At 41.1% G+C, this 17,775-nt stretch overlaps 1 protein-coding gene across 3 annotated transcripts; it reads right to left on the minus strand.

Annotated features, from left to right (window-relative positions):
• Nucleotides 1–1,668: 1,668 nt before the first annotated feature.
• On the minus strand, nucleotides 1,669–13,636 carry LOC110530186 (TLC domain-containing protein 4-B). 3 transcript variants are annotated; one of them, XM_021613053.2, is made up of 7 exons: nucleotides 13,581–13,636; nucleotides 10,984–11,150; nucleotides 10,659–10,748; nucleotides 10,480–10,538; nucleotides 10,281–10,375; nucleotides 4,384–4,457; nucleotides 1,669–3,398 (listed from the first exon to the last, which is right to left on the minus strand). In XM_021613053.2, exons 2-7 carry the CDS (start codon nucleotides 11,136–11,138, stop codon nucleotides 3,083–3,085), a joined length of 789 nt encoding a protein of 262 aa, XP_021468728.1. In that variant the 5' UTR covers nucleotides 11,139–11,150; nucleotides 13,581–13,636; the 3' UTR covers nucleotides 1,669–3,082. The 3 variants fall into 3 exon arrangements, with proteins under 3 accessions (XP_021468728.1, XP_021468726.1, XP_021468727.1); XM_021613051.2 differs by having other exon boundaries at nucleotides 13,256–13,620; XM_021613052.2 differs by lacking the exon at nucleotides 13,581–13,636 and adding an exon at nucleotides 12,769–13,233.
• Between the last annotated feature and the right edge of the window lie 4,139 nt (nucleotides 13,637–17,775).

Raw genomic sequence — 17,775 nt, forward strand, 5'->3', positions numbered from 1 at the left:
CCACAGGGAAACCCGAATAGCAAAGCTTGATTTGCCGTCATGTTGGTAATAGCAAGCAGGCTAGGTAGTGCTAGGTATCAACAACCAATCCAATAGGGTCTGCAAACTAGTGAGCTTCAATTATTCAATAGCAACGCGATGTTGCAGTGTATGTGACAAAAGTAAACATTTCCCCAGCTTTGGTCTCGCCCTGTTCACGCTTGTTCAACGGTCTCACGCCCACTACGCTTCCTTCATGAAAATAAGTGGGCTTCCTAAAAAAAATAAAAATAAATTAAAAAAAGAGTGGGCTTCCCGTTTCATCGCCCCAACGTGCTATATGGAGTTAGGACTCCCATCCCATCAGCACACAAGTCGGTTTGACGTTTGTTTAAAAACAGCTGGCTATGTGAAATAGTTGTCTATTCCTTTAATAAGTCAATCCTCTGAAACAAACTATTTTATTATAGTTTACAGTAATAAATATAAACAGTTGGCTAACTTGCTCACAGCAGTCCGCCAATAGCCTGTTTGACGCGCGGCCCACGTGACTACACAGCGAGCTGGGACCATAGAGATAGGGTACTCAACTTTGTATCTGTACCATTATAGCGTTTGTGACAGCATGTACAGCGCGATTGAGGCAATCTCAATTTTGAAGTAGTCAATTGTCTTCTTCTTGACTCCAACAGGGTCACCAAGAGGGATCAACAAATGAAGTTGGAAGTCCCATCCAATTGACTACATTTGTGACTGACCACCTCAATTCAGTCCAACCAGCTGTGGGATGTTGACCCGTTACAGTTCTGTCCTTAACCACCAGCAATCTCTCCACAGATTCCCAAAGGAAGACAGCCTCAGTACACATACCTCTGAAAATACACAAGTCACGTGAGATTAATAATAGTGCCAATCGTGTCAGAAGTAAATTAAATAATCAAAAGATGGTTGTTTATGCTTTACATACCAAGTGTTGTCATCTATTCCTTATAGAGACGCCACACCACTGCTTTTGTCACATGACATGGCAGCAGCTTTCCACCAAAGTGTTTTTGTCCTGGGTGGCGTCCTGGTAATACTATTGCATTATCCTTTTCATAGTTGTTGATGAAGTTCAACTAGGCTCGTAATTTAAAAATTGTCTTCATACTTACAGATGGCATACACGTTTGTTATTAAGGCACATGAAAGTTCAAATGTTCCAGAAGGCATTTCTGCCAAAGAAAGCATTTCGATTAAAACAAATAATGTTCAAATGTTTCTCCTGTGAAGTAGTGACGTGCAACATATGCCTATTTATAAGTCAGTTAAGAACAAATTCTTATTTACAATGACGGCCTAGGAACAGTGGATTAACTGCCTTGTTCAGGGGCAGAACAACAGATTTTTACCTCTTCAGCTCAGGAATTCGTTCCTTTCAGTTACTGGCCCAGCGCTCTAACCACTAAACTACCTTCCGCCCCAAAATATATCTCAATTGCATTCTCCTCTCGTCCTCTCCTTGCCTCCTTCTCAAAACCCATTGGATGAGAAAGCCAGAGGTCCCACCCCTCTGACCTTCTACTCAAATGGGTTTCGAGAAGGAGAGAATACGCGACGAGTATGCAATTGAGATTCTCCCAATGAGAAAAACGTGCCAACATCCCCTGCAGTAAATAAACATATGTTTTCTGGATAACGTTTAAATGATTGTGAGTGAATCAAAGTATTTAATGTAATTCAAATTCCCCCAAAAATACACGCATGCATAATAGCACGTTTTTACATTTTATTTTTTACAACAGATGGAGGTAATAATGGTGGGCAAAGTAGCCATAAGTATAGACAAAACAATGTGATGACCGAATTACACCAAACCAAGGTTAACATCAATCATTTGTTTATGAATATTGCTCAATGCGCCTTGCCCACTGTACTCCCTTCGAGTACTTTCAGTCTTGGCAAAATGGGAAATACAATGTTTGCAGTCCCGCATTGTCTCCACAAGAGAGCAGGACATCTCAACAGCAGACACAAGCAAACACGTATCTGGTCTGAAGTCTATTTAAAGCAGCTATGGACATTTAGTTATCACTTACTCAAAGAAGAGTACATTACTAAAATGTGTTGTTTTTTTAAAATGAAATATTAAAACTACCATGGCTGTAAATGTCACGATAAATAACATATTCTCATCCAGAAATCCAACAGGGATTTCACATGACGAAGCTCTGTTTCAACAGTTAATAATGAAGTATGATCAATCATTTGTTAACTCTGCAAAGTTGCTTGTGTGAAGTTCTACTGTGTGTGTGTCGGTTAGACATAAGTGCACTTCCATGGCTGATATCATAAATCACTCAGTAAGGTCACTTCTAGAGATAAAATGACACAATCTGGCATGTTTGCTATGGTTTGTCTTATTCTACCCTGATAATTTATGCACATGACTGATAATTCCTAGGCCTACTGTATGTTACAAACATGAGCAGGCTCCTGAGCAGAGAGACTTCAGTAGGAGTCTGATTAATATACATATTTTACATTCTAATGCTGGTGAAAACACAGATTTAATGAGTAATTAGGTAAGTAAATATGTTATTTTTGTTCATATATATATATATATATATCTCATGATATTTGTGCAAGAGCCATCTTTACAGCTTCATAAACATTAGAAAAATATGTGAGGTCCTCTTCCATTCTCGTCCATGTCCGTTCATATCATATCATTTTGGCAATATGCACAAGACACCTTTGAGTGGACACAAACAATTTAGAAACAAAAGGGTCCAGCAGACAAGAGTATTTGTCTGTCTGTTTCCATCCATGATATCACACCGTCCATTCACTTACTCTCGAACTGTAATGACCAAGAGGAGACATAGTCCAATGGCTTTTACAATGTCCCCTCCCATCATGGTGGAGGAGTTTAGCGCTTGTTTAATTGTAAGTATTCTGGGCAGATAAGTGTAGTGGTAGGCAATTTACCTAGGGCTGGTCACGGGATACTAGGGACTCTCATGACATTTCCAGTCCATGAACCATTTGATCCAAAAACGTCCATGAACCATTTGAAGCAGACATACAATAAAATAACACCACCATTGCCTTTTTCTATCCCTCAGTGCACTTTCCCATTCTGCAGCTTTTCCACATTCACCTTTCCAGGAGAACGCAGGACACCAATGCAGCCACGGGCCATTTTATGCATCCACATCACGTTCATAATGTCTAGACAGAAACTGGGGCCCATCCAGGCACAGCGGCCACCAAAGGTCACCCGGTAGAAGGGTTCCGTCCCGTACACGGCATACATCCGGCTGTAGTACAGCGGCATGACCGCTATCCTCACCAGGAAGAAGGATGCCGTCATGGCAATGCCGTTGACCATATTTGGTAATGATCTTTTTGGATAACCAAGCACTTCAAAGAACCAGCTGAAAGATAGATAGTTAGTACAGTTATGGATGGTGACAGAGTGAGATAAGAGTTGAATATGAACTCACTTTGTAATGGGAGTCATGGATATCAACTGGCATTGTTCCAGAAAGGTCACCTACATTACACATATATACAGTGCCTTCAGAAAGAGTCCCCAGTATTCAATGACCAGCCCTATGTAAAATGTGTATCACTACACTACAATCCTCCACCATGATGGGAGGGGACATGGTAAAAGTCATTGTACTACTGTCTTGACTTATTCTACATTTTGTGGGTTACAGCCGGAATTCAAAATTATTTCAAATAGATCCCCGGCCCCCCATCTACACACAATAGCCTATAATGACAAAGTGAAAACATATTTAGACATTTTATGCAATACTTATGTAAATGAGATTTTTGTATTTCATTTTCAATACATTTGCAAACATTTCTAAAAACATATGTTTTGACATTGTTATTATGGGGTATTGTGTGTGTATATGGGTGATTATTTTTTGTTTGAATTCAAAAATGGATGAAAAAAAATGTAATTAACACAACAAAATGTGGAAAAAGTCAAGGGGTGTGAACACTTTCTGAAGGCACATATACCCAGCACTTGAAAGATTTGAAGTACAATTCTTTAACATTGCATCTGTATTTTGTCTTTGTTGGATTCAAATCAGGATAATAGTGTACAATTAGAAATGTGACTCAAATGTGTTTAAGTATGAAACATGGGTCTCTAATAATGCTGTCCGATACAAGCTTTTGGCTGGGTGTGTCTGGACTGACTTATTATAAGTAGTTAAACATTAAGGGTCGATACGGTTTCTGAAATGGTTAAATGCACTACTACCAACGGCAAAAACCCTTCTGCAAATACATTCAGGGCACCAAATGGTTACTTTACAAGGTTCCCGCCACTTCCCAGGTAATGTTGTGCGTGCGAGTTTGCGCACGTGCATGAGTCTGTTTGGCATTGAAGTTACCTACCGCTGATTCACACAAGGAGTGGAAAGCTCTGCGACCAGACGGAAGTTAGCAAAATAAGGCAACATTCCTATGCTCTAAAAGAGAAAGAACAAAGTGCAAAGAAAATAATGGCAAGAGAAGTACTCACAATAATATTTGAGTACAGGATAAATCATGATCGTAAAACTTACTGTACGATCTCTAAGAAGGAAAAATTGAGGTGCACTTACTGGGGTTATGACACAGTTAATAAACTTGGGTCACAGACATTTTCAAAATGTGTACAAAAAGTGGTGGTGGTGAACATTCCAGCAGTGCATGCTCATACCTCTAAGTACTGGTAAGTCCATACTGTTATTAGGCAACATGTGCTCAATGTACCACAACAGAATCCACTACAGACAAGATAGGAAGGGCCCCCCTTCTGTACCTAGCCAATTGACACAGGCCTGTTCTTTGTTTAGGCCATTTTTTGCATGTACTGTATAGTTAGCATGTTAGAGACACAAGACTAGGTTAATTGATCACACATTAGGGATGCACGATATGTCGGTGAACATATCGGAATCGGCCGATATTAGCTAAAAAGAAAATGCCAACATCAGTATCGGCCCAATGTCTAGTTTAACGCCGATGTGAAAAACCAATGTCAAAGCTGATGTGTATACCTATATAACGTAGGTACATGATGTAATGACGCCGCATAAAATGTTGTGCTACACCTGCAACACAGCATTCCTAACCTAGCCCACAACGTCTGCTGTGTGGATGGAGCAGTCAACAAGTCGAGCAGTCATTTGAAAGAGTAAGAAAATTACAGGCGAAATCCATTAAAGCCAAGATAATGGAATTCATTGCCCTTGATAATCAACCGGTCTCTGTCTTGGGTGATGTTGGCTTTCGCGACTGGTCGAGCACCGGTACACACTAACGTTACCAAGTACGTTATTGTTCAGATGCTGCTCTACCGGAGTTAAACACTGCTATTAGCTTCACAACATACTATGGAATGCCGTTTGGGTCTTTGCGTGTCAAAAAATACACACGTCAAATAACACTATTTGACAATAACACTATTTGACAATAACACTATTTGCGGTTAATAAGCTTTAAATTCGACACGTCAAATAACACAGTTCTATTAGAGAATGTTGTGTGTTTTGAATATGCACGTGCAAGCCATGTGCCACCAATACTATTAGTAGCACTGTCAAAGCTGTACAAAAAAGTCTGCAAATGAGCAAACACCGGCCACAAACGATGTGTTTACAATACCGCGTTGGTAATAAAGCATTATTTGTTTGACCGCAACTTCTGGGGTAGTTAGCTAGCTTTAGGTTGGTACCTAGCTAGCACCAATACAACCAGCCTGAAAACAATGACCAATAGAAACTGCCGTCATTTTCACTATTCTTAGCAATGATTTAGGAATCCTTGTGAGTAAGTATTAGCTAGGTAGCCAGTTGTTGTTCGCCTATTGAAATTGAACTTCAGTTCATGAAAATAAATAGCTAGCCAGCTACTTAACCCTGTTGCCCAAAGCTAACGTTATAAGCAGCCAGCTAGCTTCATCTGACTAGTGAGGGTCGACTGGACTAGGTTATGTGTCGTGAAGCTAGCCACAATAAGGATTAGGCACAATCGTGGAATTTGCGGTTCGCCTTCAAAATAAAAGTGCCCCTTTGAAAGTGATGCAGGTCACAATTGGTGGAATCATGCCATGTTTAAACTAGGTAATGTTAAACAAGGTTGGATTGTGAAGCAATGGAATGGGGATTCAGTCTACTCGGTGACACCCACAGAACACAACTGTGAAGAGTTTATGCAAATATTAGCGTTGCAGCTCTTATCGTGGGACTGTGACTGTGGGAAATCACCTCCCCAGTCAGCATATTGTGTATTGACATTCATATTGCACTGTACAGCTTTACCTAAGGATTGGGGATCAATGAAATGGGGTAACAGTCTACTCAATACCCAAGATATTTTTTTCTCAACGTCCTCCTCAGAGTTATCAGACTCCAAAAACATCCACACAGTATTGTTTTTCGTCTTGAATATTGTTCAATACACATAGGTTGACAATAAATGTCTCAATTCACAGTTGTTTCAGAGTCCTGCAATAAGAGCCACGATGCTAATGTTCTCTGGGTGTCACTGAGTAGACTGATACCTCATGTCATTGATCCACAATCCATAGGTAAGGCTGTACAGTGAAATAAGTATGCCCCCAATGCAAATCAAAAAAATAATAATACATCCAGTGTGATTTCAACAGATTTTTGTCGAATTAACAAAAAAAAATCCATCATATTACTCCAGTGCTAGCCTCTCTACACTGGCTTCCTGTTAAGGCAAGGGCTGATTTCAAGGTTTTAACCTACAAAGCATTACATGGGCTTGCTCCTACCTTTCTTTCTGATTTGGTCCTGCCGTACATACCTACATGTATGACGCAGGCCTCCTTATTGTCCCTAGAACATCTAAGAAAACAGCTGGAGGCAGGGCTTTCTCCTATAGAGCTCCATTTTTAGAGAATGGTCTGCCTATCCATGTGACTGACGTAGACTCTGTTTCGACCTTTAAGTCTTTATTGAAGACTCATCTCTTCAGTAGGTCCTATGATTGAGTGTAGTCTGGCCCAGGAGTGTGAAGGTGAACGAAAGGCACTGGAGCCCTTGCTGTCTCTTCCTGGCCGGTTCCCCTCTCTCCACTGGGATTCTCTGCCTCTAACCCTATTACAGGGCCTGAGTCACTGGCTTACTGGTGCTCTTCCATGCCGTCCCTAGGAGGGGTGCGTCACTTGAGTCACTGACGTGATCTTCCTGTCCGGGTTGGCGACCCCCCCCCCTTGGGTTCGTGCCGTGGGGGATATCTTTGTGGTCTATACTCGGCCTTGTCTCAAGATAGTAAGTTGGTGGTTGAAGATATCCCTCTAGTGGTGTGGGGGCTGTGCTCAGGACTATTTGGCCTGATGACTCTTTGCTGTCCCCAGTCCACCTGGTCGTGCTGCTGCTCCAGTTTCAACTGTTCTGCCTGCTGCTATGGAACCCTGACCTGATCACCAGACTACCTTGGCCCAGACTACCTTGGCCCAGACCTGCTGTTTTCAACTCTCTAGAGACAGCAGGAGCGGTAGAGATACTAGGAATGATTGGCTATGAAAAGCCAACTGACATTTACTTCTGAGGTGCTGACCTGTTGCACCATCTACAACCACTGTGATTATTATTATTAGACCCTGTTGGACATCTATGAACATTTGAACACCTTGGCCATGTTCTGTTATAATCTCCATCCGGCACAGCCAGAAGAGCACTGGCCACCCCTCATAGCCTGGTTCCTCTCTAGGTTTCTTCCTAGGTTCCAGCCTTTCTAGGGAGTTTTTCCTGGCCACCGTGCTTCTACACCTGCATTGCTTGCTGTTTGGGGTTTTAGGCTGCGTTTCTGTACAGCACTTTGTTACATCAGCTGATGTAAGAAGGACTTTATAAATACATTTTATTGATTGATTGATTGATTGTCTTTTGTTGATTTTATATAACATTCCAACCTCGTTTAGCATTATCTATTCAATTATGGCATAATTCTACTATTTGTATTCATTTGCATCACTGTCAATGATATACTCTTATTTTGAAGGCTAACTGCAAAGTCCACTATTGTGCCTAATCCTTATTGTGGCTAGCTTCATATAGATGGGTCCGCCCACCATTAATTAATCAAATAAGAACTGTCTTGTAAATTACGGTTATTTTAGAGGATGACACCTAGTTATATAGTTAGCTAGCTAACTAACTATAGCTACTGAAACAGATTGTCGTTTTGCTATGTTTGCATCCATGAGCTAGCTAGCTTCTTTTTTAATTTTATGACCAGCACTGTAGGTGCGCGAGACAACTTTACCAGCATCATAGCATACGTATCGATGAATCGTTGTGACATATGAAATACGAGTGATAGTGTAATAACTACATACGAAATTCATGAATGCGTTAAATTATTATGTGACGTGCAGTCACATTCAGGTCTTGATTGGTCAACAAGCTTATTTGACACGTCAAATAGTGTTATTTGACGTGTATCTTTTTGACATGCAAAGACCCAAACAGAGTTCCATAGAAATCCTGGTTGAGAATGAAACGACTGAACAAATGAACAACCAAACAGCAAGTAAGTGAAAGAAATAGGTTTTGATTATGTTTTACTGGTAATGAGGACATACGTAAATGCCAACAAAATAACTTTTTGGGTGTGTGTAACCTTTATTTAACTAGGCAAGTCAGTTAAGAACAAATTCTTATTTACATGCCGGCCTACCCTGGACGACGCTGGGCCAATTGTGCGCCGCCCTATGGGACTCCCAGTCACGGCTGGATGTGATAGCCTGGATTCAAACCAGGGACTGTAGTGATGCCTTTTGCACTGAGATGCAGTACCTTAGACCGCTGCGTCCATGTGTGTGTGTTAACTATTTAACTGTACTAGAATGCTTAAAAGGTCGCACAATTTTTTTTTGGGGGGGGGGGGGGGGGGGGGGGGGGCAAGGAAAAGATCGGATATCGGTATCGGCCAAAAATGTTATATCGGTGCATCACTAACAGAAACACACACGTTAGTGGAGGAGAGACAGAAAAAATACATACCTAAACAAAACAGAAGTGCAACTAGTGAGAACTGGCACAATTAAAAGCCCCCATCCCAACATTGAAAAAGAGAACAAACACTCTAGAGAAAATAAAAAATGTATGGACTACCTATGTGGATGACATAAGTTAATGTCATGATCAATTTCATAACCTTTACTCTACAATCCATTCTAACATTACCTCAAAAAGGGACCAGTAATTAGCCAGTAGAGTTTACTAAAATAAGTCAGTGGTCATTTGGAAATATATGAGAGGTCCCTTTCTTTGTATAGGTTGTAGGGTTGAAAGGTCAAAACAAGCAAAAAAGGCAGCATGCACCAATCACTATTACAGACTGAGTGAAGAGAAGGCTTCATGCAGTATAGACAGAAAATCTACAGGATGGTTTACTGGGACACAGATTAGGCCCAGTCTGGTACAAAAAAGCACTTTCAATGGCGAATCTCCATTGAGCATGTTTTCTAGTCCAGGACTAGGCTGAATGTGTCCTGGAAACCCACACTACAAGCCATCACATTCCATGCAAAAAATGGTCCCAATTGTCATCATCGTTAGTCTTAGCAGCCACTGAACCTGATGGCCCAGAACACCTACACAGGACAGGACCAAGAGTGAACCGTCATCTATCTATCTATCTATCTATCTATCTATCTACCTACCTATCTACCTAAACACACTGTTGTCTAGCTTTCGGTGGTACATCAAATAAAGAAAGATATGCAATAAACGCAACAAAAACAAAGATGTTCAATCCAACTAGCTTCCAGATATTTCTTCTGACTCATACATGCACAAAAGACAGTGCAAAGTGTCCTTCCTCAATACAACTCAAATTGTCAGCCCAATGCCTAGTTTAAACTCTATCCTTAGCGATTTTTATATCATACAGATACAATTGAACAAGCAACATATCAAAAGTGCTTGACAACTGCAGCTACTTACACTGCACCTTCCAAAGAGGGGAAGGAAACAATTTACAGTGTTCCATTACTGGGTAATACTGCAGTAAAACACGTTTTGCAATTATTAAAACTGAGTAATAACACTTGTAGCAATGTACTTGTAGGTCAATTACACAGTAACAACACTGTAAATCAAAGTGTTCCAAATACAATGCTGACTAAAGTGGAACTCTACTATTTCATCACTGACCAGACCTTTGTTATCCACTCTAACCCATCCCATCAAACTACATGTGTGTTCACCCTTGGCCCATGTCCCTTCCCCATCTTGCCTGCACATTCTGCTCTGGGTCAGTAAGGAACTCACCAGTACATAGTAGTAAGCATACAGTGCTGCCAGGTGGTGGATTACAAAAAACTTGTCCCCTATCGCCCGCCAATAGTAACATATGAGCAGCATATCTGCAAGACAGACAAGGGAGATAGCTCACTGTATGGGTCAACATAATCCATGGGAATATGCAAAGTAATACAACGGTTAGACATGTCTGAAGTGGTAGACCCACCTGATAGGAGGTAGCCACAGGTTATGGCCACATTTATTTTCACCAGTGACGGATCTCCCCTATAGGCAAGATAGCACAAAGCACATGTTGAAAAGATGATAAGAAAGCATGGCGTCAAATGTACAAAATATGACTATTCTACCAAGGATTGCACACTTAGTAGTCAGGGAGATTCTTACCAGACAGGGTCTTCATTGACTGCATCATCATGAAGTAATATGTAGAGACAAAAAAGCCCCACTATGAAGGCGTGCAATGTAGACACAGTTCTAGGAAACACAAAAAACAGACACAAATACTCATAAAAGCATACTTCCTTAAACGTAACATTTGGCGGCAGCGGTGGGATTCCACGCATATGGACAATTCTCGACAACGATATTTGAGAGTGTCTACGCTCAGAAATATGCTTCAACTGGGAAAATTATAATACAATAGGTTGTCTGATAGGAGCTTAGAATGAATAGTCAATAATATCATTTCTCAGAGGATCAGATGCTGTACCTGGAGTTCCACTCTATGGTGTGTCTGGGACTGAGACGGTGGTACCCAGGAAAGAACTGAGCAGAGATCCAGGGGCTGACAAAGTGGAACAGACACTGGAACGTCACAAAGCTGGTGGCGGCGATGGACAGGACCAGCGGAGAGAAGCTCTCCATGATCACTCGTTACTGAGAGAGATAGAAAAAACAGACAGGGGAATGTGAGTTCATAGAGTGTCAAATAGGAGCGTGAGATATGAAAACATACAGCACAGTAAGTCAAGACTACATCAACTGATATTTTATACTAATACACTCACTCAGAGAAAGAGATGCAATAGTTTATCTCTCAAAAGGATAGGTGTCAATTATTGGCACCCCTAAAGATTCTTATAAAATAAAATCTGAATTCATTTTCAACTTTTTAAAATTAATTTCACCTTAAAAAAAAAGGTCAAATGCAGCCATTTTTAATCTCTACATCAAAACATTTCTGGGTAACAATTAAGTACCTTACTGTGATTGTTTTAAATAAAAAAAACTATCATGCAAAAATACAAATACTGGGGCTTCTTAGCAAAGAAACATTTCTCATGCAATACTTTTGCTAGGACTGTCTGGGAGTGGTCTAAGTGGGGAGGGGAACATTTTAAAATAGCTGTTATTGGCAGAGAGGTTTGAAACTCTGTCTTACTGGTCTATTAACTCATTTACAGCCTGTAACCAAGCAGCCCAAAAAAAATCCTGCCAAAAGAGGCTGACATTTGAGGCAGTCTTTTCAAACAGCTCTTACAATAAAAGCTCATTATCAGTTTTACAATATCACAGTATTATTCCAAACTCAGTGTGACCTGAACCCGAAACAAAAGTGACCTACACTGTTCAGGAGCAGAACCGTTATTTTAAAAGCAAGGGTGAAGGGGCGTAGTAGATGGCCCTGATCTTCTGTTCACCTGTCATTACTAAAGCTGGATCGAACATATTTTACGCAAGGATTTATTTGGCGGGAGGCATTTTGGGAGGAAGTGAAACTGTATGGCAAACTGCATTCCTAAAAGTTACTTGAAGCGTTTCTGTATTTCTTGTTTTTTGAGGTTCTCAATCGTTGAACAACTCAAATTCTGCTCGACTCCCTACTAAGAATAACATGTCCATGTAGAAGTGTGGATTGCTCAAAATGGTGAGAAACATTCCTAGTGCCCTTAAGAAAATCGGTGAATGAACCAAACCTCACCTTTAGCTAACAGGAGTGGGCCGACCAATCATACTTGTAATCAACACTTTGACCGCATCTGGCTCTTTGTCAAAATCGCTGATGGTCTGTAACTAAATACAGGGACACAAGCAGATCCCCCTACATGTCCCCACAGCCCTAAACCCCAACCCTCCTCCACAAATGAAAGGAAACATGGGGAACCTCGCCAAGCTCTCAAGTGTCTGGGTCAGGCAGTTGTTGATCACAAGTGAACCTGTCTGAACTAGCCAATGACTGAGGAAATGTAAGAAATTGTGGAATAGCCTAAATTGTGGTCAGACAGAAATCTGAACAGTTGACCTGTTTTAAGATAAAGTAGACAGCATACTTTTTCAAACTAAAGCACGAATAACTACCGTACAATACAACATTATCTCTACAGTAGACACCGAGTACCGTATACCGTAGTACTGGGTTATGAGGCTCCTGTATTGACAGCAGTCCATAAGACAATAGCATCACTTAAGTGTGATAATGATAGGTCAATACAGGCAGACAACTGATACAAGGCAAGCATATCGCACACCATTGACAGAAGCATACTGTACTTACCCTCAAGTCACTGTCGTAGTTTCTAAGCAATGCTATTCCCCCGAGTAGAGGTGCTACATGGAGTAACTTGCACTGGCAATGACACCCTATAACCGTCCCGTCAACGTGCGCTACAGGAGTGCGAGTAAGGACAAGTGCATTTCAAGGATAATTTCCGAATATATAAATATCCCCCGTGATGTCGAAACCCAGGCTGTGTACAAGAGAGTACCCGTAAAACTGGTTGCCCGACATATTTAGGAAAAATGACTACATCGCAACGCAGGCTGTGTAGCTCTACAATAGGAGTTGGTCGCTATACGGACAACCGCTTTACACCTAGGCTGAGATTTTTATATTGACTAAAAGGTAAACGCGTAAAACTGGTAGCGCGAAATATTTGGGCTGAAATGACTAGAATGACTTCAGCATTTGTTCATGCAGGAGAAAATGTAAACAATCCTGTTTTGTGACTCTTTTGCTTTAGCTAGTGACGCCGTCAACTTACCTTGTTTTTCACATAGTCACGAAATGGCTTTGAAATAGCCTAATCATAACGCTGACTTTCCATATTTTAAAGAAAAATGATGCTCAAGTTAATACAAGTTAGCTATATTTGGATTGACTAGGCCTATTCCTTTGTGGCTTTTTTTCCCCGAAAAGATTTAGCCTAAGCCTGTTTTGAAAGCCACTGTTAGGCGATGAATTCATCTGATGTTTGACAGTTGCACCCAGATGTAAGCTACTTCTTGTTTTTTTTTTTTTTAACAATAGTTTTTACAGTCTATTGTCTTTTAAAGTCAGATATCTATCTTCCTCCCTCCATTTCGCACCTCTCCCTGTATGTCGCTTCTGCTTCTGCTTATGCTTCTGCTTCTTCTTCTTCTTTTGTGGATTTTTTTTTTTAATGGCGGTTGGCAACCAACTTTAATGTACATTACCGCCACCAACTGGACTGGAGTGTGGACCAGAAACAGGGAAGGCTTCGACTATAACTCTTTAACAAAAAAAATGGATTCAGCCACAAACATATTCAGCCTGTTCCCACTTGACACGTGTCCAAACTTTTTACAATTCTGGCATTGCAGTGGATTGTACACAAACGCTCTCCGGCGTATTTTATATACCCCAACTTTATATGCGTCGGTAGCTCTTCCTAAAACATCCGTAATGTGCGTGTGCGTATTGTGTGACGAAACATATTGTTATAATCTCAGAGTTAAAATGTACATGTAATAGTACAACTTTGGACCGTCCCTTCGCCCGTACCCGGGCGCGAACATCAACAACAGTCACCCACGAAACATCGTTACCCATTGCCCCACAAAAGCCGCGGCCCTTGCAGAGCAAGGGGAACTACTACTTCAAGGTCTCAGAGCAAGTGAACGCTATTTAGCGCGCACCGCTAACTAAGCTAGCCGTTTCACATCCGTTACACTCACCCCCCTTTTGACCTTCCTCCTTTTCCGCAGCAACCAGTCAACAGCATCAATGTAACAGTATAACTTTAGACCGTCCCCTCGCCCATACCTGGGCGCGAACCAGGGACCCTCTGCACAAATCAACAATAGTCACCCACGAAGCATCGTTACCCAGCCGTTTCACATCCACTACATACATACATTATTGTTTGTAGAGTTTCCTATTGGTCAATTCCAGTTGCGGCCGGAGCCGTTTATGATGAGGCAGGACAATCGTTTTTTTCATGAGCATGACCTTATTTCTATTACAGCATGATGGATGACTGTCATTCATATTCCATTCAGTTCAATGTAACACATCGATAGGTTTTCCCTATACCCATCATGAGTTTGCTACAAACTAGCCTATGAATTAAAGTTTTCAATGTAGGTGCACACAGGTTGGGAGAAAAAATGTAGATGACAGACTATATCCTGATGACAGATCCTCAACACAAAACTTGCAGAACAATACGAATCTTTTGTGAAATTCACACAAGACCAGATCATACGAAGATACGGCGCAAGGCCTGCTAGTTATGTCTCTTGAATTCCCCATCGATGAGGTACCAGCTTTTCTCACAAGATGGCTGCTCTTCTACTGCCCCTTCCTCCAATAGATTTGTGAATTTTGGACAGACATTGGCAGTGGCATGGACAGACAGTGGCACATTCAATACCGCCTTGCACACTCATGCCTGCATCTAGCTTATCCAGGGTGTAATCATTAGTCCAACAGTTAGTCTAAAATTCAGATATTTTTTATCCCTGTGTCGTTTGCTTCCGTTTAATAAACGTTTTGCAACAGATTCGGCGGAATGAATACTCTGATCACGCATAAACACAGTTCACTTTCATAGCAACCACATTGCATTCCTTCTCTCCTCAATGCACTCTCCTCCTCTCACCTTTTCCCTTCGTTTGTGGACTTCAATGAACAACACATCAGCTGTATGTGACCAGGCGAAAAAAACTTTCCAAGAAGAGTTCCGGTGTTGTGTTGGATAGTCATAGCCAGCTAGCTAACATAGCATACCTCTGTTTGAGCCAGGTGTTCGAGTAACTAAACTAGCCAGCTGCATTTGCTAGCTAAGTAAGTGAAACTGAAAGTGAAAAAATATTAAAATCTCTCTCTCTCTCTCTTGCTTCTTCATTTTTGAAGAAATGAATTTGTTGAAAACAGTTCAACTATTGTCTTTCTCTCTCTTTTAGTCAACTACTCACCACATTTTATACACTGCAGTGCTAGCTAGCTGTAGCTTATACTATCAGTACTAAATTCATTATCTGACCCTTTGATAGGGTGGATAACATGTCAGTTCATGCTGCAAGAACTCTGATAGGTTGGAGTACATCCTCCGGAAGTTGTCATAATTACTGTGTAAGTCTATGGAAAGGGGTGAGAACCAAGAGCCTCCTAGGTTTTGTATTGAAGTCAATGTAGCAAGAGGAGAATGGAAGCTAGTTGTCCTCCGACTACACCATGGTGCTACCAAACAGAATGCTGTTGAGGCTACTGTAGACCAATTTAAAACAGTGTGTTTTAATTAATTATTTGGTGACTATATTTAGTATAGGTTTATCTAAAAATGATAACTTTTTCAATGTTTTACTTTTTTTTTTACAAATTACATTCACTGAGAAGGATGGTCCTCCCCTTCCTCCTCTGAGGAGCCTGCTCCACTGGTCGGTTTCGGAGTTTCCACGTTTTTAGTTGTGTTGAACGTGGAAATAAGAACCGTGTGGAGTATCGTACTACTTTACTGTATGCCATTCACCCATAGCATGTCATTGAACCAGTCATATACAGTGCCTTGCGAAAGTATTCGGCCCCTTGAACTTTGCAACCTTTTGCCACATTTCAGGCTTCAAACATAAAGATATAAAACTGTATTTTTTTGTGAAGAATCAACAACAAGTGGGACACAATCATGAAGTGGAACGACATTTATTGGATATTTCAAACTTTTTTAACAAATCAAAAACTGAAAAATTGGACGTGCAAAATTATTCAGCCCCTTTACTTTCAGTGCAGCAAACTCTCTCCAGAAGTTCAGTGAGGATCTCTGAATGATCCAATGTTGACCTAAATGACTAATGATGATAAATACAATCCACCTGTGTGTAATCAAGTCTCCGTATAAATGCACCTGCACTGTGATAGTCTCAGAGGTCCGTTAAAATCGCAGAGAGCATCATGAAGAACAAGGAACACACCAGGCAGGTCCGAGATACTGTTGTGAAGAAGTTTAAAGCCGGATTTGGATACAAAAATATTTCCCAAGCTTTAAACATCCCAAGGAGCACTGTGCAAGCGATAATATTGAAATGGAAGGAGTATCAGACCACTGCAAATCTACCAAGACCTGGCCGTCCCTCTAAACTTTCAGCTCATACAAGGAGAAGACTGATCAGAGATGCAGCCAAGAGGCCCATGATCACTCTGGATGAACTGCAGAGATCTACACCTGAGGTGGGAGACTCTGTCCATAGGACAACAATCAGTTGTTATTGCACAAATCTGGCCTTTATGGAAGAGTGGCAAGAAGAAAGCCATTTCTTAAAGATATCCATAAAAAGTGTCGTTTAAAGTTTGCCACAAGCCACCTGGGAGACACACCAAACATGTGGAAGAAGGTGCTCTGGTCAGATGAAACCAAAATTGAACTTTTTGGCAACAATGCAAAACGTTATGTTTGGCGTAAAAGCAACACAGCTGAACACACCATCCCCACTGTCAAACATGGTGGTGGCAGCATCATGGTTTGGGCCTGCTTTTCTTCAGCAGGGACAGGGAAGATGGTTAAAATTGATGGGAAGATGGATGGAGCCAAATACAGGACCATTCTGGAAGAAAACCTGATGGAGTCTGCAAAAGACCTGAGACTGGGACGGAGATTTGTCTTCCAACAAGACAATGATCCAAAACATAAAGCAAAATCTACAATGGAATGGTTCAAAAATAAACATATCCAGGTGTTAGAATGGCCAAGTCAAAGTCCAGACCTGAATCCAATCGAGAATCTGTGGAAAGAACTGAAAACTGCTGTTCACAAATGCTCTCCATCCAACCTCACTGAGCTCGAGCTGTTTTGCAAGGAGGAATGGGAAAAAATTTCAGTCTCTCGATGTGCAAAACTGATAGAGACATACCCCAAGCGACTTACAGCTGTAATCGCAGCAAAAGGTGGCGCTACAAAGTATTAACTTAAGGGGGCTGAATAATTTTGCACGCCCAATTTTTCAGTTTTTGATTTGTTAAAAAAGTTTGAAATATCCAATAAATGTCGTTCCACTTCATGATTGTGTCCCATTTGTTGTTGATTCTTCACAAAAAAATACAGTTTTATATCTTTATGTTTGAAGCCTGAAATGTGGCAAAAGGTCGCAAAGTTCAAGGGGGCCGAATACTTTCGCAAGGCACTGTAAGTAAACAGTGTTGTGGGAACGCTAATGCCACAATATGACCAACATATTCAGTTGCTCTCTTGTCCTCTATCCAGTTGCTAGTCGACTTGATAAAGGACCAGACAACCCCCAGTGAATCCTTGTGCTCTCTGGAGCAACT

This window comes from Oncorhynchus mykiss, chromosome 8 (assembly GCF_013265735.2).
Source record: "Oncorhynchus mykiss isolate Arlee chromosome 8, USDA_OmykA_1.1, whole genome shotgun sequence".
NCBI lineage: Eukaryota > Metazoa > Chordata > Actinopteri > Salmoniformes > Salmonidae > Oncorhynchus > Oncorhynchus mykiss.